General features: G+C 35.5%; 1 protein-coding gene across 2 annotated transcripts in view; it reads right to left on the reverse strand.

Annotated features, from left to right (window-relative positions):
* LOC103707792 (protein virilizer homolog) overlaps positions 1–24,093 on the reverse strand; it is a 53,599-nt gene that overhangs the window by 19,082 nt on the left and 10,424 nt on the right. For both annotated transcript variants that reach the window (XM_039129543.1, XM_039129542.1), the window contains exons 5-22: positions 19,580–20,248; positions 19,092–19,460; positions 18,895–18,999; positions 17,750–17,932; positions 17,113–17,254; positions 16,841–17,022; positions 13,848–13,933; positions 13,726–13,774; positions 13,567–13,633; positions 12,986–13,440; positions 12,788–12,887; positions 4,374–4,507; positions 1,399–1,466; positions 1,106–1,322; positions 730–945; positions 486–638; positions 360–413; positions 72–283 (exon numbers count right to left, since the gene is read on the reverse strand). In XM_039129543.1, the coding sequence (XP_038985471.1) occupies positions 72–283; positions 360–413; positions 486–638; positions 730–945; positions 1,106–1,322; positions 1,399–1,466; positions 4,374–4,507; positions 12,788–12,887; positions 12,986–13,440; positions 13,567–13,633; positions 13,726–13,774; positions 13,848–13,933; positions 16,841–17,022; positions 17,113–17,254; positions 17,750–17,932; positions 18,895–18,999; positions 19,092–19,460; positions 19,580–20,248 (3,461 nt within the window). The remainder of the gene's footprint in view (positions 1–71; positions 284–359; positions 414–485; positions 639–729; positions 946–1,105; positions 1,323–1,398; positions 1,467–4,373; positions 4,508–12,787; positions 12,888–12,985; positions 13,441–13,566; positions 13,634–13,725; positions 13,775–13,847; positions 13,934–16,840; positions 17,023–17,112; positions 17,255–17,749; positions 17,933–18,894; positions 19,000–19,091; positions 19,461–19,579; positions 20,249–24,093) is intronic.

The following is a 24,093-nucleotide window of genomic DNA, read 5'->3' on the forward strand; positions in this document are numbered from 1 at the left end:
CTCAAGAAAATGCAAAATTAGAATGAAATATCAAGAATCAGAACCCAGGAGTCAGTTTTGGATTCACTCACTGATCAGGTACTCTTGTTCGGTTTATAGATGACTGGGAGTTACAAATCAGTGCCAAGGACTTTAATACAGGAAGGCACCAGCAAAGAAATGTGACACTTTTAGAAGGAACTCTGCTTTCCAGAATCAGCTTTCCATCTGAGTTAAACACACTGCTACATCTCTTTAGTACTTTTCCTAAAATTCTCACAGCCCCCGTCTTAAATAATAATACCTGGATAAGACAGGAAGTTAAAACAAGCACAGAAATGGAACATTGACTAATGTGATACAGATGAAAATTCAGTAACCTTGGCATGAGGATGCTCCAACAGATTAGCAACAAAATGAAGCAACCGAAGCATCTGAACAAAAAAACATATCAAATTTTAGATCATTTGGAGTGGCCATAATGAAAATAACAGAAAACTTATTACCTTGAAAATATCCATGTCAGACAGGGATGTTTCATTAACATGATTATCCATCCATGAAAATATTGGTCGTAGAAGGACAACTGCACATTCTGTCCTTTGGCAGGCAACACGAATTATGAGAACACGAAGCATGTCTTGTACGACCACTAAAGCCTGAGTAATAAATTAACAACAGATTTGATCAACTGCCAGTAGTTTAAAAAAAAAAGAGCAAGAGAAAGCAACATATTAAGGCTGCACATACGGTAGAGGCAAAATGCAGGACAACTTGTGCAATTCTGTCAAGTTGTGGCGTCAACCGAACGAGTAGCACTTCTAGGTGTTCTGGCTGTAAATACCAGATGATGTCTCTCTCTGCTTGAGGTCCTAAAATCGACCCAATACTCAAAAGTCCCAAAGCACTTAAAGGGGGAATCTCATATTTCCATAGCCATATACCTTCCTCTGGAAATAGATCACCCTTTTGGTGCATAAAGTCACATATAAGAGAATGCACTGGTTAAGTAAAGAATCTAAATTATGAGAGCCAGATTATGACTTATCTAGATATTTAAGGTTCTGTATGCAAAAAGAAATCAGAAGCTCCAAGAGAGGCTCCATGAAGTTGTTAGCATTATTACCAGTAGGCAGAGCATGCTGCAGGCATCCTTTGGACCCAAGGCTAATGATGAAGTAGCCTGAACACTCTCAAGAAGACAATGAAATAGACCAGGCGTCCAACCAAATATAGGCCAGCAAGCAAGCGCTGATGTAAGAAGTTGACAGACAGCACCAAAACCAAGTGCAGAGCTTGCATATGGGAAAGACAAGTCCACTGCACAAGCTGCTAATTTTGGGCTGCAAATTTAACACTTAGGATTAGAAAAATTCAGCAACCACAAAGGAACTAAAGGAAAAATCAAAAACATGGTACCTTACTTCTCGATGCAGTTGTAGAAGTGCGTTAAGTAATTTTTTGTTGCGATACTGCTCCTTTGTTTCCTACAAATGAAGTGCCTTTTTAATTTAAAAGCGTATATAAACAAACAGTGCTCATTAACCTTAATTGGTTAAAAAACTATCATCTTATAAGTCAAAGAAACATTTTTCAACTAACATCACAATACTTTATTTCAGATGCAATAGCGATAGAAAGTCAATGAACCCATTATTTGTATTGAAATTGCATTCTGCCAAGATAGGACTGATACTTCCATAAAATGCAACTCAAGTAATTTTTGATGATTCGTTTTGACATAGATGCCTATAGCCACTAACATAAACATGACCTGACACTCTTGGACGATGGATGTCATGTCGAGTCCTGTTCCCTCTCCCCTCCCAACACTCAGGATAGTGCCCCCTTCCTGTCACTCGACATTGTGGGACATCCTGCAGTCCCACTAGGACTTAAATCCTTGGATACAACATAATACAAATACATTGAAATAGCATATCTCGAAGAAATAGGATATGATACAGCTAGGATACACTAACAAATACATATATATTATTTCCATATAATTAAAAAGGAATGCACAAAGCATTAATAGAATAGAACGCTTTATTTCCATCCTGCATACAACATGTATTCGCATCTGATAAATATTGGTTATAACCATGGCATGAAAACTTCTAGTATCCACGTACCCTGGGGAAAAGTTGGTGTAATTAAAAGACTAGGACTGTTTAGCCTGGTCAAGACACTCATTAAACCACAGCTTCTAAAGAACAATTGTTAACCATCTTTCAAACATTGGGGATATTCAGATACTAAAATACATATCCTTCTGAAGGAGCATGAATTTCTCGACCTTCCCAAATAACCCAGATTGATGTTCTACATGAATGGATGAGATATCAAGGAACAGAAAGGAACAACAATCAGTAATCAAGCCAAAGAGTCATACAATCCATCAGAAGGAGAAATTTATAGTAGGCTATGAATAGGACCAATAACGGCAATATAATTCATTAAGCAGACATAAGAAGTTGTGAACTTCTATAGTGGTTGTTATGAACTTGTATGTGACTTTTCACTTCGATGCTTTGGGTTTAAAACATAGCAATTTCACAGTTTTGGTGCAGATAAATCAGAATGTGATGAATGCCAAAGAAACAGTTGACTCTCCATTAATTATCATAGACAAAACCTAGTTCACAAGTCCTTGATGCAATATGAAACTACATAAAGTGTACTTATTTGCCAGCATATTTCAGACTCGGAGCATTCGACAAGGAGAGCATGCATGCTTATGCAAACACTAATATAATCATGCATACACATATAAAATTCCAAGATCTGACTTCTAACAATTAGTTTCTAACATGAAGTAAAATTTTAGCAACTCAATCAAATTATATTCTTATGGATTTCTCCTGCGGCATGTTTTATAACTGAAAGAACAAGGACTAACCAATCATAGAACATATAGTTTCAGAAGCATATATTGGCATCCATGAGAGGCTGCATACCCATGGAACTAAATTGACAATAGCACTACTAAGTAGTACAACGAATATTATTAACCATGAAGCTTCCAGGGATTTTTGAGTACCAACACCTTCGGCACTTGGAGAGCCACAGTAGGGCAATATAGCAGCCCATATGTGGAGATGTCAAAATTTTCTCAAACAAAATTTTATACCTCTACGTGGACTGCAAATGAGCTCCATTAACTCTATGCATCTTAGGAATGTAAGGTATGTAAATCCACATTATGTAAAATTTCTTCCCAAGTTCCTATACTAAGATTTTATATCAAATATATCTACATAATAAATAGCATTAAAGCAGGAGTACAGCAGCAGAATAGAACAGTATGTGTTTTATTTGGTTATTTGGTTTGCCTTAATTATAGTAGAAAAAGGTGATTCTCCTTGCTTTTTAAACCAGATCAATTTTATCCACTTGATCAATAAGCCATATATGGTACAACAGGCTAAGTTTGAGCAAATTGAAGATTTGACCAGATCTGCACAATTTTTTTTAAACTACTTTCTATTAGGTGTAATGAGACATTATTAGGGAAGCACCGTTATCATAGATCCATGGATTCAAGTGCCAGTCAGCACAGTCAACATAACGTGACACAAATCATGCCAATGCCTTACCAATACATGGCACTAGCACAGTAGCAGATATGTAATGATGCTTGGCACTCCACAATGCCATTGTGTGCCGAGCACTGGCACCATCAACACAGTACAGCTTGGTACACATCCTGTTGATGCTAGGCCAGCACGATTCTGGCATGCAATGTGTAAGTCATTGACCAGACCTATAACATTGCTAATTCAAGTTAAGTCTCACTTTACAACATATAGGCAACCACCAATAACTCTAGATTAAAATTAAGGGTTGGAAAAAACCACGTCGAGTTTGGGGCCTTTGGGCCAGGCCCGAATCTAACTGAGACACTTGCATTTCTACAAGAAAGTTAGTAAAATGAAGGTCAATCTTTTGTCAAATCCCTCTTGATTAGAGTTCTCTATAGCCAACCAAAATTTGATTGGAAGGGCTTGGGCTACTGTTTGCTCCTCCACGAATTACTGAAAATAGATGATATCAATATTTTGCACAATAGTATTGTCTGATAAGACTTCGGATGAAATATTGCATTATGACTTCCTAAAACAAGCCTTTTGCCAAAACATTAAATTAAGTTCTTGTACGCACAAATATTGAAAATGCTTGACGATTATAATTATGATTATGATTATGTAAAAATTTTTAAACATCACATAATTCAATTTGCAATGGATTTGTAAGAGCGATGTTGATAGAACGTTGCATATTGGTTATGATTTATAGCCATATAAATTATAAAGCAGATAGGAAAAGAAAAATTAAGAACAAGAAGTCCTATAAGCATATATAGTCAAAAAAAATAAATGGTCAAAACTTACGTGTAACATTCTTAAAAGGTTAATTAGTAAAACAAGCGAAGGAATCATGAGATCAACTAAGCTCTGTTCATGACTTCGTTCCAATAGCAAATCAGTCGTAGTGTTACATTCTGCACCTTCATCAAGTAGGTAATCTGAAGAATCAAACAGGATCCAAAATTCAGAAAAATAGAACTCAGAAGAAAAAGAAAAAACTATTCAATGTAAAGCAAGCAAAAGAAAAGAGTCACATGCCAAAATAAATGATACACCCAGATCTAAAGGGAATTCTGCATCCAATAGCATGATGGATAAAAAAGATCTATCTAACTTAAGGCATGCCAAATACGTTAGCTTTAGAGGAAGATTTGATCTAGAAGAAGGAGCCATACTTGCTCATTAAGAGGGAGGATATACATTTAAATGAAAGCTCTTCAGGGAAGGGGGGGAAGGGGAGGTTACTATTTGCTGTTGCATGCTTTACTTAAAAATTTTCTACTGCAGTCGCTTTGCTCCTTAGTTTCTTCTTCCATATACACTAATTGTAGTCATTTAGTTTAGTTCATTAGTGAAACCCAGCTAAGGGAATACCCTAACATACAAATTAAAAAGAGCGTTATGAATGCCATGAGTTCCCCCAAAGCTTGCTGTTGCAATTCCTTTATCTTTTCCCCTCACAGCCCCGAATCGACTTATAAGTCTTGCTTGCTTTACTTTGACTAGGGAAGAAAATACGGTCTATCTATCTCATTATTTTGCGTTGAATCCCTGTAAGTGTACTTCCTACTAGCTTGATTCTAGGTCTACCTGTTAAGTTTAGTCTTCTTTTTGCTAACTTGAGTCCACAAGGCAAGTGGCTGATCATAATTCTTCTTTGCAAGTGCTTGATTCCTGTGGAATTCCCTGATTCCTGTGGAATTCCATTAACAATCTTAAAATAAATGAAAGCCTTTTTGAGATACTTGTTACAAAGTAAGTTCAATATTTCACTGTGTGGGACAGCTAACTAACAAAAGCAATTCCTGGAGGGGAATCGATTGAAGAGATCGCCTGCCCTTGGTAAAATTCCTTACTCAAAAGGACTAGATTGTTAAGCTGCCTTCCAAGCTGCACCACTATATGAATGGCTTGAACAAATAAGATATGAGAGAGCACTTTCTCCTTCTATTTCCAAAGGCTAAGAAGTTAATGCCCGAGAAAGAGCACTTGAAAGTAAAACCCAATCTTTTGCACGGTAGCTCCCATAGAATACTCAAACCCTGGCTCTTTCATTTAATCTGCTTTGCATATTTGCCTTCCTGAAACTTCCTATGCTGCAAACAAATTGACACAGAGAACAATTTTGACATCCATCCATCAAGAGCACTTTACCCTAGCATGAAAAGTGTTGCTTAATGGAATTCCCTTTCTTGCTTCAAACTAGCCTACTTGATTGAACAGTGCTTCTTGCTAAAGAGCAACTATTGTAAACAACGACTAATTTAATCACCAGACAAGTGATTGCAAGTCATAAAATGGATTACTCAATGAATAGAGCTTTATTTTGCCTTTTCGCGGGAATACTCTAATACAGGTAAGGAAATGTCGTAAAGCTCCTGCCTCGAGGATGGCAACTAAAGAGTTATAGGCCGGATACTAGCTCTTGTCTTTTAGTAGCTAGCTGTGCTAACAATAGCCCTCCTCTTCTCTTATAAGAGATAGGTGCTCTCTCTATCACCAATTTTCCTTAAGGCATTCCTGATTGTAGACCACCCTTACGTTTACCTTTTAATTAAAGCCCTTTGATGCGCGAGGAACTGTCTGAAAGTGAAAGGCATCATTGGCAGATGCCCAAGCGAAAATTTTTGTGTAATTGGGGATAGGTAGGCACAGTCAATCGGCAATCAAACAATTCATTTAACAATATCGGTATAATGAGTGCCTCTTCCAAAACCATATCGCTCCTTTATTCGTATACTGATTGCACCTATTAGGCAAGATGGATTGGCTTAAGGCCCGAATGTTTGACTTAACCATTCCCTCACTTGATTTGGGTAACCTTCTGATATCTGTAATCCATGCTAAGGAACTCGGTCATGAAATGGCGGATCTCTCTTATAACATATGGAAAGCAAGCAAGAACGGAACGAGTGCTTACCCTATCGACCAAACGAGCAAAGCTACTATCCGCAAATCATTTACTTCTTCACACAAGAACTACAAGAATGGTAATCTACTGGGCTAGCCTCCCATTGTGTACCAATGCTTGAACAGGACCATTGACCTTTATCAAAAGAAAGAAGAGTTGTTCGCCAGTTTCCTATAGTCGACCAATATAGCTCAAGGTTCAATTATCTAATTGCCAAAAATGCCAGAAAAGCAAACACAAAATGGAGAAAAGGATGAGGAACAATTATCTAATTGCCTACCAAGGTTCGATGTACCACTCTGAACCGCCCAATTAGGGACGTAACCGCACCATCCAGTTTGGAACATACCAAATCATATTGAGTGAACCGAAACAGTACAGCCCCTCAGTTCAAAAAATCGAGCGAACCGCTCCGAACCAGCCGGTTCAGAGCAGTGCCGATACAAACCGCCTGGTCCGCACCAATACAGGGCTAGTTCAAGCTCCACGCCTCCTTGCTTCAATAATTGAGAGGGGGTGCAGAGGTCTCCCATGGCTTCTCAACCCTCTCATTTTTTTTAAAATCTAGAAAATCTCCAAAAATGCTGAATGTCACTGATTTCACACTAGCACGAAGCTCAAATTAGGTAAAATACCTATCCCCCTCCTCTTTTCAGGCCTTTTTTTTGTTTACAGACCAGAAATGAGCATTAAAATGACAAAATAGCAGATCATGCCAAATTTTCCGATTTTGGCAAGATTTCATGATTTGGTGTAAATTTAGGAATGATCTACACCAAAAAATGCTGAACCGGCCCGTACCAAACCGGTCCAATCTCTGACTAGGTCGGTACGGCCTCAGAAAACGCTTACGGCCCTACCGGACCAGTTCTATCTGATTCGACCAGGACTTGGTGCGGATCGGCACCGAGTCCTGTTCAATTTGCTACAGGTCCGGATCGGTACCGGTCTGGTGGCCAACCGGTACGTCAACCGGTAGCGGTTCGGCGTCCTTGACCTACACAATACCACCAAAATCATAAATTTTTATTACTCTATAATTTTCAAATTAAAAATATTTTTTGGATTAAAAATTAAAAAATTGTCAAAAAAATTCTGTAAAATCGGTAGCATGTTAGGGGTATGTATATGCTACCTCTATCAAAATTTGATGTTAGTTTGGTTAACTTTGGGTTTGATCATATGTATATCACATAGGACCAAATTTGAATAAATTTGGTAAGTACGCAGTGCACTGTGCATGCCCACAAGCTTAGAAAAATACACGCAACATTCTTGACAGGGTGCTACAAGGATCCAAGATCAAATTAATTTTCTAAATATTTATAATAAAAAATTAATTTTTAAATAAAATAGAAAACAAAATAATAAAAAGTTATGAAAAATTAGTTTTATGTATGGATAATTCAGAAGTATTTCCTAAACTAGAAAAGTAATTTTTTTCATTTCAGTAAAAATTCACTATTTTAAAAAATAAATAAAAAGCAGTACTCTAAGATAAAATTATATGTAGCATTTCTATTAGGGTTCTAAACTATTCCGAATTAAAATAAATTTTCTAGATATTTTCAGTTTAATATTAATCTATCAATTAAATTTTAATTATAAATTATTTAATGAGGTGTAGGAATTATAAAAAATTATTTTACAAGTCGACCGATGCTTCGAATCAAGTGCACAATGCTCGGTACATCCTCAAATTGATAGATCAGGTGACTGATCAAGCAAGAGACCAGAATATCGAGGAAGGAGTCACCAATAATGGCCCAAATTGTTAGATGAGGTGACTGATCAAGCAAGAGACCAGAATACCAAGGAAGTACTAACTAATAATGGCTCGCAGTACAAAGTCGTCCGGAGATCTTGATGGATAGGAGGCCACATATATTCTAGACCCCATATGTTACACATTGCATTGATCTCATGTTGATGGACATCAAAAAGATTTACAGAGTGAAGCAGATCGTGGAGTCAACCCAGTCCATCACATAGCTCGTCTACAACCACACATGGGTGCTCGCTTCGATGAGGAAGTACACATAGGGTGACATCTTATAGCCAACAGTCACATGCTATGCGACGAACTACATTTCACTGGATAGCCTCCGTAAGAACATATATATACACACATCAAATATTTGTCTGTACCAAGTGGCAAGAGACCAGGTATGCCCGAGTTGGTATTGAGGGGAGTCAGGTGGAAGGCTTAGGCCCTGTTTGGGGGAGCTTTTGGAACCCTCCAAAAGTACTTTTAGATGAAAAACTGTGTTTGGTAAATTTTTCAAAAAGCTGTTTCAGCTTTTGGAAGGAAGCTCCAATTTGAAGCTTTTGGGAGGAAGCTGTTTCAGCTTTTTCGGAAAGCTGTATTTTTGACAAAAATGCCCATATTAAAATAACATAATTACATAGTTTGTCCCTTTATAAACCTAAAAATCTGCTGGAGCCAAGAACCCTAGCCGTCAGACTCCCTTCCGTAAGAAAATGTATTTTTCTTTTCAATTTTTGTATGCATCTCTTGAACCACATTTTAGAAGAAAAAAATTTTAATCCTTCTCCATACCTTCCAAAATCAATCTATTATTTTTTTTTTATCATCAACCTCGCGGCCCACGCTGAGGTCCTCCTCGAGCGTGGACCACGAAGAAGAGCCCCTGGACCGCGAAAAATTATTTTATCGAAAATTATGGGAAATTATTATGGAAAATTATTTTATACTAATAATTATAATATTTTATACCTTTATTTTTGTATTATACTATAAATATAATATCATATTATATTATATCATAATACATTAATATGTTATGTTAAATAATTTAATATTATGTTATATTATGGAAAATTAATTTATACTAATAATTATAATATTTTATACCTTTATTTTTGTATTATACTATAAATATAATATCATATTATATTATATCATAATACATTAATATGTTATGTTAAATAATTTAATATTATGTTATATTATGGAAAATTAATTTACACTAATAATTATAATATTTTATACCTTTATTATTGTATTATACTATAAATATTATATTATATTACATTACATTATAATACATTAATATGTTATTTTAAATAATTTAATATTATGTTATATTATGAAAAATTAATTTATAATAATAATTATAATATTTTATACCTTTATTATTGTATTATACTATAAATATTATATTATATTATATTACATTATAATACATTAATATGTTATTTTAAATAATTTAATATTATGTTATATTATGAGAAATTAATTTATACTAATAATTATAATATTTTATACTTTTATTATTGTATTATACTATAAATATAATATATATTACATTATATCATAATACATTAATATGTTATGTTAAATAATTTAATATTATGTTATATTACCAAATATTAATTTACTCTAATAATTATATTACTATTATGCTATATTAACATAATATTATTTTATATTACAATAATATTATACTATATCGTATATTTATGTATTAATTTATGTTATGTTTTATTATGTTCAGTTGTATAATACTATGCAATGTCCTTTATGGTAATTTTGTCATACAAAAGTACTTTCTCAGTTTGTTTACCAAACACAAAACAAAGTACCACAGCACTTTACGAATGTAGTTACCAAATAGCAAACAGCTTTTTATAACAGCTCTACTTCAGACAGCTCTACTTCCAACAGCTCTACTTCCAATAGCTCTACTGCCAACAGCTTCCCCAAACAGGGCCTTAGCGACGAGCCAACAATTTTGGCAATGAACCTACGGGATCGTGAAGGCTATCAAGCCATTATATGGAATGCTAAAGGCAATGGACAGCGAGAGATATACCCAGAAGGACTTCCGCTACCACATGATGATGGTTGTAAAGGCCCGAATCAGGAAAGCAAATCTCAGACATGCACAGGAGTATATTGATATCATCAACCATAGGTGGGCAAGGTTCGCGGTACCGATGGTACCGACGTACTGGTCGGCTCCGGTAACGGTACGGTACCGGTGCCGAACCGATACAGTACCGATGGGGCACATTCGGCCTGGTTTCGACCCCATCGTCGTTTTTTTTTTTTGGGAGTTCTTTCACTTTTGGATATTTTTTTGATGTTTTTATGTTTAGGTTTAAGGTTAAAAGTAGATGATGCAACTTATTACTTCCAAATGATTCAAATAATGAGATGAAGAACATAAAATATTTTCAAATTAAGATACAATTAATTACATACATTTAAAGTACTCTCGAATATCTAAAATCGGGTTGAGTGGCACTTTGAAAAGTGCCCCAGTGTGGCACTTTCAAAGTGGCCAGAGGCACTTTGAAAGTGCCTGTGGCCAGCGCTGTGGCACTTTCAAAGTGCCACAGCGCTGGCACTATTTTTCAGAAGCGAACCGGTGCGAACCGGCTCGGTTCGCACCGGTTCGAGCTCATACCGGTGCGAACCGAGCGGTTCTCACCGGTTCACACATGTACCGGTGCGAACCGAGCCGGTTCGCACCGGTACAAGGCTCAAACCAAACGGTTCCGACCCATATTGGGTCGGAACCGTTTTACACCCTTGTACCGGACCGGTGCGGCTCGGTACCGGTCCGGTACGGGCTGAACCGACCGGTACAGGTCGGTTCAGCAGACCTTGTAGGTGGGATTATCAGATAGGAAAGAAATTGCATCTAGCATGTAATTTCACTCGTATACCTATTTGCCATATATTGTTGTATGTTTTAAATACAAGTGTTACACTAAATCAAATGCAAACTATATTAACCTACTATCTAAACCCGAGGTTCCAGTACACCATCCTTACGAGATACATAGATGAGGAACTTCAAGTTGCCCTGCACAATGTTACTTATAAGATGGAGCCTAATCCAGAGGTCGCTGCCATATATTTGGAAGAGGTGAGTTAACTTTGCCGACTTTGTGAACTCGTGTAAACAATTGACATCCGTAACATGTATGACATATCTTTTCCAAAGATGAAAATATTTAGAGAGGGCTCGGCTAGCTTCAGCGTCCTAGCAACTGTAGCAAGCAAACAAAAAAATGGGTCCATGTATTTTAAGGTATGGACTACAGTTGTTACTTAGATGTCATACAATTAGTATTTAGTAGTGTCTAATATGTACTTTTCTTGAATGCTTTTGAAGCTGAATGGTGTATCCACTTCAACCTGTCTTTCGAGTTGAATTTTGCTATCGGCATCTTTAGGTGGTCATAAAGTCTAACAGATAAGTCCTCATGGAGTAGCTATCCAGTGAACCCCAAAAGGATCGAGTCCTATCGCAATATAGACCGGTTGGAAAGTCGGTGTGATGCACCTCTAAAGTACTATTATCATCAGGACGTCTAAGAGTCATATCGACACTCCACCAAATTTTAGATGTCAGTATATATTTTGTACTTTAAATGCATTAAAATCAATTCAATTTGTTATATTGTATATATTTCTACTTATAAATACATAGGTTGGACAAGTCCTAGTTCCATTTCATGATAAAATAAATAAGGATAAAATAACAAATTGGACAACAAACCAAGAAAATTTTTAAGTACAAATCCAAAAAAATTATTGAAAAACAATGGAAAAACAAAAAAAAATCAAAATGATGTACTAGTCATGGGTACGCCATGGCATACCAAGTGTCAGTACAATACCGAATTGGTATCGTACTGTATCGCATGCTAACCGATACAAATCATCGCACCAATACAGCAGACCTTAAACTAATCCACTCATGGCAAGTAGAAGACAACCTTAGATTCAACATCAAGTTGCAAGAGTAGCTTGGCAGCCTTCTCCCATAATACAATGGTCACTCCATTGTGGCTTATGCACAAAGTAGGAGGAAACTCAAACCAAAACCATGTATGCCAACCACGCAGAAGTCAAAGGAATTTCAAAGCAGGAAAGAGAAGATTATCTATCTCAATCTTTGTGTCATGGCAATAAATACCAAGTTCATAAAATGAGAAAACAGAAACCCTATCCCAAATAGCTGATAAGTATTATGTAATCATAACGATAACCATGATTATCAGCCTTGACCTAATTATCTGATACTTGTATGTGATCTCTCCAATTGTTATGTAACCTAAGACCCTTTTTGTATGATAAACATCCAAGATCCAACACTTCAAATGAGATATAGTTGGTGCACAACTCTGCTAGGATCCACAATCAACTGAAGAGGCAGCAAGATGACAGTTTAAAGATGGCATGCCAACCCTCCATTGATGGAGTTATATCAAGGAATAAGTGCTTAGATGGTACTTGTCAAGTCAAAAAAAAACAGCATGGAGCACTCACCGTAGTTGTTTGACAAGCGCTCAAGCATAAATTTACAATTGACTAAAACCACGTAAACAAGATTAACAGCACCTTCTTCAAAAAGAGAGGCAGCCACAGCCTGCATCAACAAAACAATGATCAGAAATTGTATAAAATCAAAAGAAAAAGGTCGACATAAGAAATTTATATTGATTGAATATTGAAAAATATTCTTACTGCATCTTCTGAAATAAATGCCAAAATTCGAAATGCTGTTGTCAATTGAACTATAGAGGTACTGCAGAGTGTGACTCCATCAAAGTACTTATCAGTGACAAACTTTCCAAGTAGATTATCCACAACTTGAGAATCAGAAGTGTTGGTTGAATCCCCAACAACATTCTCAACGTCAATTGTTGGTTGAGCATCTCCACCAGAAGCTAAAACGGCAGCATATCTAAGAAGCCCTACAGCCCCATTTCTGTGATAAACAACACCAGCATCTATCCACTCCAACAACCTTGTAGGAGCATCCTTTTTATTGGACCCTGGAGAAGAAGAGTGTAAAGCCTTATGAAGTTCCACAGCATGTCCAATCCATGATTTGAGAGAAGATGCAGTTGAATCTGTGACCATGACTTCAAAAATCTCTGCTGCTGAATGGAAGATGGCAAGACTCAGCGGAGGAGTTCCTGAAATTCAGAACTCTCAATAAGTATTTGCACAGATTAAACAAAGAGCCACCAAGCTGGAGCCAAAAAGAGTGAAGGAGTAGAACTGAATTAGACAATTATAGCAAAAATTGACTTATACTCTACCGCTGTTCATAGCACTTGGCTCTATCTCTTTGAAAGAACGCAACGCGTCTAGAAGGACCAATATTGCCTGCAGCACCATAGTCGGCATAATTATGTAAACTACAACAGTTGGGTAAAAATTCAATGATGTTCCTGCAGGTCAGAAATCAAGTACAATACCTCCGGAAAATGGCTCAGAGTTAACAACGCTTGACGACCAGAATGAGACCTGCATATCAGCTCTAGATGCTTCACGAGCAATTTAACTTTCAAAAACAAAATATAATGCCAGATCAATCTACCTGGAAATGCCACAAAGTTCCCAAAGTACCCATAAAAGTTCGTCAGAATGAGTTGTTGTTGCAAGCAAGCGATCAATAGCAGTCCCCTACAGTGAGGCAAAATTACAACAAATAGGTAGAAGAACCGCATAGGATGGAAGGATCAAAATCCATCTCCATCTGTCTATATATACTTATTAATGTAAATATGCATTACTGTATGTGTGCACTGTATGCAAGGTTCTACATTCCATTGCAAGTTTAATATTCCCATTCTGACTTTCAGAGTTTCAGACAACAAAATCAGGAAAAAAGTAAAATTAGGAAAAATAATTGAAAAATAAAACAATCCAAGAAAAAGAATATCACATAATATTATGGCCAAATTTTGTTTCCTTTGGAATCATTTAATGAATAGTGTTGCTGTATCGCTGTTCTCAAACTAAAAAGTCTGAAACTAAAAAACAAACTAAAAGTTTGAAATTAAAAATTAAAAGTATGTTGAAACAAATTAATATGTCCAAAAATCATGTTATACATATATTTCAAGTGTACTATGTCAGTCAATTTTATGATAGCAATTTAATTATAAATTTTGTAAGTGTGTTTATGTTTCAAAGAGTAAAGTGGACTTTCAGAGTTCAGTCAACAAAATCAGGAAAAAAGTGAAATTAGGAAAAATAATTGAAAAATAAAAAAATCCGAGAAAGAGCATATCACATAATATTATAGTTTAATTTTGTTTCCTTTGGAATCATTTAATGTATAGTGTTGCTGTATCGCTGTTCTCAAACTAAAACGTCTGAAACTAAAAAAACAAACTAAAAGTTTGAAATTAAAAATTAAAAGCATGCTGAAACCAATTAATATGTCCAAAAATCATGTTATACATAAATTTCAAGTGTACTATGGCATTCAATTTTATGATAGCAATTTAATTATAAATTTTGTAAGTGTGTTTATGTTTCAAAGAGTAAAGTGTACAATTTCATCTTCTTTTTTCCAATTTCTTAACTTTGTCTTGAATTTCATAGAATTGAACTCAAAATAGCTTTCAATGTTTTCAAACTTTGCCCCAAAAAAAATTCCAAATAGCCTTAACAAAATGCTTCTTATATTTAAATAGCATATTTATGCAATTAAAAATCAGAGTCCTGAATAAAAAGCAATTGGTTTCTATCTCATATTTATAATTCTGATTAATATCAATTATATGCAGAAATCCTAATCTCTTCATCTTTTCTGCTTCACTCATTCATATTATCAACTACGTGCCAATTTGAACGTATTGAGAAAGCCTCTCTCTTTCTCTTTATAGATATATTACACATATTATATATATTATGTTACATATATCATATTATATATTTTATAGTACATATTATATTATATATAAACACACGCGCGATCTTCCTTTTTTGTATATCTATAAGCATGTATATATATATATATATATATATATATATATATATATATATGTTTTGAAGACTTATAAGCCACGCTATGAAATTATGGGAAAGAATAATTGATAAACAGATGTGTAGAATTGATAACAAATGTAGAGAAAAGGAAGATGGTCTACAAAAGGCCTTTATTGATTTAAAGAAAGCTTATGATAGGGTAGCAAGAAAAGTAATTTTGGGTGGTTTAAGAAGGGGGTACACAAATGGTATATTAAAATAATTTAAAAAATACATGCCAGGACATTAACCAATTAAAATGGTATTGCATCAATGATCAACACCAAACCATATCTTTTTGCAGTGGTTTTAGATGAACTGACTACTAATGTTTACGAAGATATACTGTGATGCATATTACTTGCAGATAATATAGTGCTGATGGATGAAAAGAGAACTATATTATACACAAATTTGGATTTATGGAGGAAAAGATAAGGGTTTAAAACTAGTTGAAAAAAAGATAGACTATATGACATGTAAATTTAGTGAAAAATGAACATGAAGATGTAATACAAATGAAGACTGATGGACAAAAGATACCACAAGTTGACCGGCTTCCTTATTCAAGATCTACTATACAAAATAATGGGAAGATAATACATGAAGTGCATACCTTAAAGACTCAAGGGAAAATGTTATAGAACAATAGTAAGGCATCCAATGTTGTAAGGCTCAAAGTCCCGGGCAATAAAAAAAAGTACATGAAAAGAAGTCCAGTGTGGTAGAAATAAGCATGTTAAGATGGATGTGTGGTACATATAGAGGAATAGATTAAGAAATGAAAATATTAGGAGCTATCAGATTTCTGCAAATTAAGGACAAGGTCAAAAAATATCAATAAAGATGGTATGGACATGTACAACAAAACCTTAGAAGGCTCCAATGTGAAAATGTACTCTAGTTTGGGCTGAAGGTTGTAAGAAAAGGGAGGGAAAGGCCTAAAGTAACATGGATAGAGTTGTGTGGAAGGATATGAAGAGCCTTGGAATAACATCAGAGTTTTCCCTAAATAGGAATAATAGGTAAATCATGGTCCATAAAACGAAACCCAAATATTTATGAAAAGGTCAAATGATTATGGCTATGGCAAATTATTGAGATATACTCAACTGATATTGGATGAATAACAGATAAGACTTGGAAATCATAGAATTACTTGAACAAGTAACTCGCATCGACAAAATGCCACTATGAGTTAGAATCCCTTATTATAACTCAAAAAAAGAAAATGATTCGAAATTGATGCGACTTCCTAAGCATGCTCAAAGAAGTAAAGAATTTTTCTCAAACTGACTTAAAAACGCTAAACCAACATACTTGGCATGCATGATTATTTTCATCTGAAACCAACTGAAATTACTAAAAACTAGTTAGTTTGGGCCAAAACTAGTTAGTTTTGGCCAAAACTAATCACAACCGGCAAAACCAAAAATCAGGGCTCGGTTCTGTTGCTGAAACAAATTGAATTTGACAATAACTTGAAATCTTAGTTCTACATACACGTTTACATAAACGTACATGTATGTATGTATGTATGTGATATAAACTGACCACTTTAAGATGGAGCTCTATGATCATCCCAACTTCCTGTGGATGACAGAAGAATCCCTTTGACAAAAAAACAGCTGCCTGCCTAAGAGCCATGCATTCTTTCTTACTTGTATCTTCAGGATCTCGAAGAGAAAGAATTATGAGCTCAGTTGCTTCAGGTTGAACAAGTAAGAAAGATAAGCCTGGTAAACAAAAGCAGATTTTATTGATGTCATCTTGGTTATTATCATTAGAAAACGGGGAATCAATAGATAGAGAATCAACAATAAGACCTGAACGATAGAAAAGGAGAGAGAGAAGTATGGATTCAATTGATGTGGCAATTTCCATAAATATGTCTGCTGTGCTCCCACTTGCTGACCGTAGTACAGGCGATGACAACAAAGCAGCTGACAAAGGAAAAAAGCCTCTTTCCTGTTTTGACAAGGTCAATTTGATTTAGCAAACTGTTATTCCAAATAGCAATTTAAATCAAAATGTGTATACCGAACCATAATAGGTGCACAGATTTTAACCAGAAAAAGACTGAGAACAGCATAAAAATTCTACCAAGGCACAATAAGCAATCTTTAGGCACGCTTAAGTAAATGCTTGCAATTTTTACTCTAGATTTAATTAAAACTCGCAGCTTAGAAATAGAACAAGGTATATTATATAGATCTAAAAATTTTATTATGAAGTTGTTTCTTTTGGAGAATTCGCCATGTCAAAGTAGAAATGCGTTGAACAAGAAACCTTAAGCTTAAGCAAGGCAAAATTTGGGGGGAAAACACATCATAATCTGAATTTATGGCACTTTTCACAAACTAGTGAGCTTTCAAGCTGTCTCCACACTCCATGGACAAGTCAGGGTTGATAGGTTTTTCAAGATGCAGGAATTTGAGACAGTAGGCATATTAGCATGATTACCTTAAGTAGAGATAACAAATATGTGTCGATGTCCCATCTAGCAAAACTATACTTGCATGTTGTAATATAGTTGACAGTTGCTTTGTAAGACAACAGACCCTCTGATTGGCCAGAAATAGATAATCTTTGTGCAAAAGCCAACGGAGAAGAATCTTCAATTGGTCCAAACATATTAATCAATTTCTGCATCAAATCTTGTCAGCAAAATATTGCACAGAAACATGGATACAAAATAACAATTAACATAAACAGTATAATAGGTACACACTACACGCATGCAGGTGCTTGCACACATGTCCACATTGACATGCACATGATTAGATGCATGCTTAACACGCATAAACACATGGAGTTTACTTTTCCCAAGATCCAACCCAGCCCCCAGCCGAACAAGACCGTATTATAACTGCAAACATTCAATGCCTATCCCAACTCAACAGGACCAAACTCCAGCAAAGATATGGACCAAATGAGTCAGGGAGCTCCTCAACCAAACAATTCTTGATGTGACTTGTACATACATGCTAAATTTGCCCAATAAGCAGACTAAATGTAATGGTTCGCTAAAATACAGTTAATAGGTTATTGAATCACTATAACGAACAAATTATTATTATCATTACGAAGGAATCGCCCTATTTATTGCCAAAATGCAGGCTTCATTTGGATCCATTAGCATTGCAATGAGTTAAGCAGTATACTGCTTTGTTTATCATCACATGACATCATATTGAGCCACAATGCGAAATTTTCTGATGGACTTATACTGCGATAAATTGTCACGAGTGTTTATCAAAATTGATGCTTAATCAATTGCTCAGTTATAGGTTGGATGCATACTTTATTACCCACATGAGAGATCTGTAGTGTAATCTAATTAACGACTATGAATATCTAAAAAACTCCTAACCCCAAAATTATTCAAATCCAAACCAATTCTAACCGAATTTCAAAAATATGGGACAGACTTTGATATAGATGAGTCCTATTTTAAACCAACATTCTTGTTGTATCCTAGTAGTAGAATCATCAACTTGAAACAGTAGTTTATAAACAGGTTGGGGTTGCCTCTGGATCAAACAAATCCAAAGACCAACCAAACCTATTTGCAGCCTGACCACAAAAGCCATCAATGCAGAACTAACCAGAATTTGCTTGAGCTTAGAATTTGCGGCAGCAAGTGATTCACTTCCATCAGTACTAATATGGAAATCAGAAGAAAGATTAGCCAATACACATAGCACTGCAGCCTGCAGACAAAAAAAAAACAAAGGGTCAGAAGTAACAGTAAGTAAAATGTCCAAAATCGCATGATCAATGTTTTTGACGAGCAGTAACAAACCTCAAATTTCGAGACAGTCTCATAGAAATGCAAACGGTGTAGGATATAGGTTACACGAGAGGCAACATCATGCCGTTGCCATCCCAGTAACAGCTTCAGTAAATAACAATAACCTTCACTTTTACCAACTGGAACATTCTCATCTCCACGTGGCCACCATCCCAGAAATCCATCACATCCAATGCCATGCCGAGTAGCATGTTCCACAATACCAAGCAATATTAATGTGATAGCTGTAGAATTTTGTGCCTCATAACAAAATAAATCAACAATTTGCTCCATTCCACCATTATCAACAAAATGAAAGCAACTCTCTCGTGAAGAGCAGAGGACAAGAACAATGCTCCATGCTAAAATCATGTTTTTTATCTGAAAGAAATAATAATTGTAAGATACATCACAAATCTGGAAGAGAAATAGATGGACATGCCTTTCCATTGATCAAACATAATTCTAACCCAAAATACTTGCGAACCAAATGGATGTACCTGAGAAAGCAACGGTAGCTCATCAACTGAAAATTTCCTGAAAAATGGAAAACATTGATTAAACATGTCAACTAGCAGTTTAGAAGTAGGCAACTCAGCCACTGATCCAAGAGTAATTCCATCTTCCATTAACTGAGTACCCCTCCTTACAGAATGAATTTCATAGAGTTCAACAAGCTCTTTTCTAGCCTCAGAAAGAACATTAATAAATTGCTGGGAATCTTTTCTTTTATCAGTGAACCCGTTCAGCAATTGTTGGTCCCAATAGACTGGGAAGCTGTTATTGCTACCAGTGGCATATGAACAAACAGCTGATACAACAGAACTTGCTAATTTAGAAATTGTGTTCTCATGATCAGAAACTTGACAAATCTTAAGAGCTAAAAGCAAAAACTGTTTCATTTCTGGTGGAATGTCAAACTCAGGAAATAGAAAATTCAAGGACTTCAGGGAAGATATGGATTCCTTGAATGTCATCTTAGCCGAGTGCAATGCTGGTGGCAGGTCTTCAAGCTTCGCCTCTGATGGAGAACAAACCACATTTGCCAGAGAAGTATCGAGATCAAATTCTATGTTAAATTGTCCAAGATCTTCAGCAGTGTTTCCATAAACAACAAGAGTGAGACATCGATAACTACCCCTTAATACCAAATGATTTGTAACTATAGCCTGCATTATGTTGTCAATGAAGCATATGAATAATCCAGAGTAATAACCAAAACCAAGAGATTTAACATAAGAGCAATAAAAAAAATTAACCAACATCAACAGAAAGCAACATTATTATGTGTTTAAATATGTGAAATCCTCTAATACCAGGATCACTGCATTCAACAAGATCTAAATCTCTAAGTTTGATGTATGAATAAGGAAGAGTCACGTATTACGTGCAAACAAACTTATAATATAGCAAACAATTTTGTAGATAACAGTAACATCTAAAGCCTGCTTAACTCGCTAGACAGTGCTTACCATTGAAATAGACCAACTATTCAAGTGTTTGATAATAGTTTAATTCATTTAGAAGTTTGAAAGATCATATGGAGCTTACCATTGAAAATATACCATGCAATGCTGCATTCATTCAGTTATTTAATCTATTGATTGAAGCGACATTAATACATTACCTAAATGGATTTCAAAACATGTGCTTTTTAATTTAATCTCACTTCTTTTCAGGCTGGTATACAACCTGAAATGTCATGCATGTACATGTGCATAGTATGCTTAAAACAGATTAAAAAAAAAAAGTCTCCCTCTTATCTCGATAATCTGATTGGTCAACATGAGACAACCTTCAATGACAAACTATGCATTTATTTTTATAGTTTTTCACCTTACCTAGAGATATTATATTCTTGAAAAGCTATGTTTATGTTCAGCCATTATACCCAAAACCTTGTCTCTTATGTATTTTCGAAAAATGTACAACTAATAAGATCAAGTTTCTCCTTATTCACAATATGAGAATATAACTCAGGTACAAATAACTTTCAACTGCTTAACTGACTGTTTAATGCTTCAGTATTTTAATTTATCATGCTAGACGTAAATTCTCCCTCTACTTTCCTCCGTTTGATAGGGAAGTAAATGGGGACAAACACCCGAATATTTTAGCCGTCCCCGAACCGAACGACGCAGTTTCAACCGAAATTAAATGGGGATGATTTCGGTGATGGTTTTAAAAAAATTAAAAACCATTCGGTTTCGTGTTCAGTTTCAGTTTTGGTGAATTCCCTGACCGAAAATACCCGATGGTTAATACCCTTAATACACTTTGTATTCAAGATGAAATCAAATTAGGAGCTTCATGAAATAACCTGGGCCATCCCATATTCCACTCAATGACAAATTTGAACAGCACATTATTTTTGGATATATTTATTAGATGAGTTGGTATGAATTATAATATAGAAATTATGGAACATATCTTTAATTTTGTTATTTATATGTGAAAATTTTGAAATGAATAAAAAAAAGTTAAACAGTTTTTGGTTTTTCGGTTTCAGTTTCGGTTTTGCAATTTTTTTCTGGTTGCAGTTATGGTTTTCGATTTCAAAAGCTGTTCGGGTCCGGTTTCAATTTCGGGAAGCAATGGTGGATTTCGGATTTGGTTTCGGTTTTTTCACTAACCGCACCGAATCCGCGCCATTGACATCCCTACCCTTTGATCCTCATATTCAATTTCTTATTGCCTCTTCTAAATTGCAATCAGATAACTTCCATGCAGCCTTTGATCAATGTAACAACATCAGCACCTTTGGTATGCAAGCATTAATGTGATAGAGTCAATGCACCTAGGCAAATCATGTTTAAGACATCAAAGTCAAATTTTAAATTATAAAATATGAAAAACAGCTAGTACTTTGCAATTTACCGACATGGGTATTCAAGTGTCCAAGTGCTTAGCAGGCACACATCCGCATCTAATATGAGTAAATACATATTAATGTAGCATATGAAAAATTAGGATATAATTGATTGTCCTTAAAAATAGTTCTAATTCGACTTGCCTAGTCCCTGTTACCTTCTTGGACACTCCCTAGGATGTCAAACAGCATATGAGAGCAAACTAGGCAGCTAGGCCCTAATGATGGCCATCTATTACAATATTACAACCTCCAAAGAAATAAAATAAAACCCCTTTTGCAATCGAAGATAGAACCAACATCAAACACACCAAACAGTTTAATTTTGGCCTAGCAATACAAGATTTGGAGCAACGGACTTTTAAACAAGTTAAAACAAGAAATCAACTTCAATTAGGAAACAACAACCAATTTCTAAGTCAGAATTAGGAAGGAGTCTTAACATTGATGGTCAGAAATGTTAATCCTGCAACCCTTTCACTTATTATCCCACTACTAGACTCACATCCAGGCTACTTCAATCTTGTTCAAGAGGCTCAGAAGGCAAATCTAGAGCCTAATACGTGTGACTCTGAGTTCTCTCTCCCAAAGCAATCTTCAATTGTTTTTGACACTCTAGGTAAATCTAGCGTACTTGTTGTAGAGGTAACCTATGGGTCAAATGACTATGTACGATTTATAATATGCTGTTTCTTTCCTCCAAAAAACAACTACAAGCTCGAACTCAAGATTTCTAATTCGCTAGTGAACACTCATAAATTGACAAGTTGATTGTCCATCCCAACCTCAATCCTGGCACCAAACTAAGTCTTCTATATTATTAAACCTAGAATCCTTAATCTTCTTTGCGCCGTAGAGAAAACCACACCCCCACACACCGTATCCATCCAACCAACACCAACTCAAGTGAAATATTATTCGCGAAAGTATGGAGGAAAAGATTCAGATGAAATCATCATAGCGAAACAATCATAATTGCATTCAAGGCCATGCCTTGATGTAGGCAGAATAGCAAATCTTTTGGTGATGTTAATTTTCCCTGACATCTCTCCACAATAGTTCTCAAGCAACATGTGGTAATTTCCTAATACTTTGATACAACAATCATCCACACCCCAAACAAATCAATGGAGCACCCACAACCTCCCTATATCTTCCAGAGCAAATGCAACCAATTCAATAGGTAGAGATACACAAAACAGAGCCACAAGCATCAAGTCTCAAGTCTTGTACCCCCTATTTACGCTCAGTTCTATGAATCGTCAATTGCCACAGTCTCCTATTTAGGCTGATCTTAATGTAACTTCAAGCTTATCCATATCGTTTTTCACAACTTCTGCTCCCATTACCCTAGGACTTTCCCTCCTCTTCCCATATCTTTCAACCAAGATCAAAGTATCCCCCCCTTATTGCATGTGCTTGTACCAACTTAGTTGATTCTCCATCATTTCATCCTTAATTTGCGCGCACTCTACAGCTCCTCAAGTATACCCATTTCACATTTTATTCTTTCTACTTTTACTACACGTCCATTTTAGCATTATCATTCTTGCTATGTCCATCTTGTCTTTTCAAAACGTCATTATGTGCAGTCGTGCACCATTTTAAGCTATACAACATTGCATGCTCTAATATCATTCTACAATTTCCTCTTTAAGGGGCCAAGTTATAAGTCAACCATACAATACACAAAAAGCACATTTTTCCACTTCATCCAACCAGCTTTAATTGTATTACATGTCTTTATCTATCTGCCATTGTTTTGCACAGCAGGTCCTAGATAACAAATCTGATCGATATAAGGTATCTTAGACAATCAAACTTGTAAGGCCCTCATGCTTGTTTTTGTTTTCCCAGAAACTATGCCCCATATATTTTTGTTTGTCGTATCATATCCTCTAATACTTACATGAATAGCATTAATCTTGTTGTTTTCTTTCTCAATAACCTACATAACATCTACAAACAATATACACCACAGTACATCTTTATGAATATCATCCATAGCATAAAAGACATAAGCTTAGTATCGATCCTATAATAAGTTTCCTACGAGTCTAAGACGAGAATTAGTATCAACAAATATCAGCAACGAGAGTTCCAAGCTCAAATGGAAAAAGGTTGGGAGTTGACGTTAGGTTGACA

The sequence above is a fragment of the Phoenix dactylifera genome, chromosome 8, assembly GCF_009389715.1.
Source record: "Phoenix dactylifera cultivar Barhee BC4 chromosome 8, palm_55x_up_171113_PBpolish2nd_filt_p, whole genome shotgun sequence".
In the NCBI taxonomy this organism is placed as follows: domain Eukaryota; kingdom Viridiplantae; phylum Streptophyta; class Magnoliopsida; order Arecales; family Arecaceae; genus Phoenix; species Phoenix dactylifera.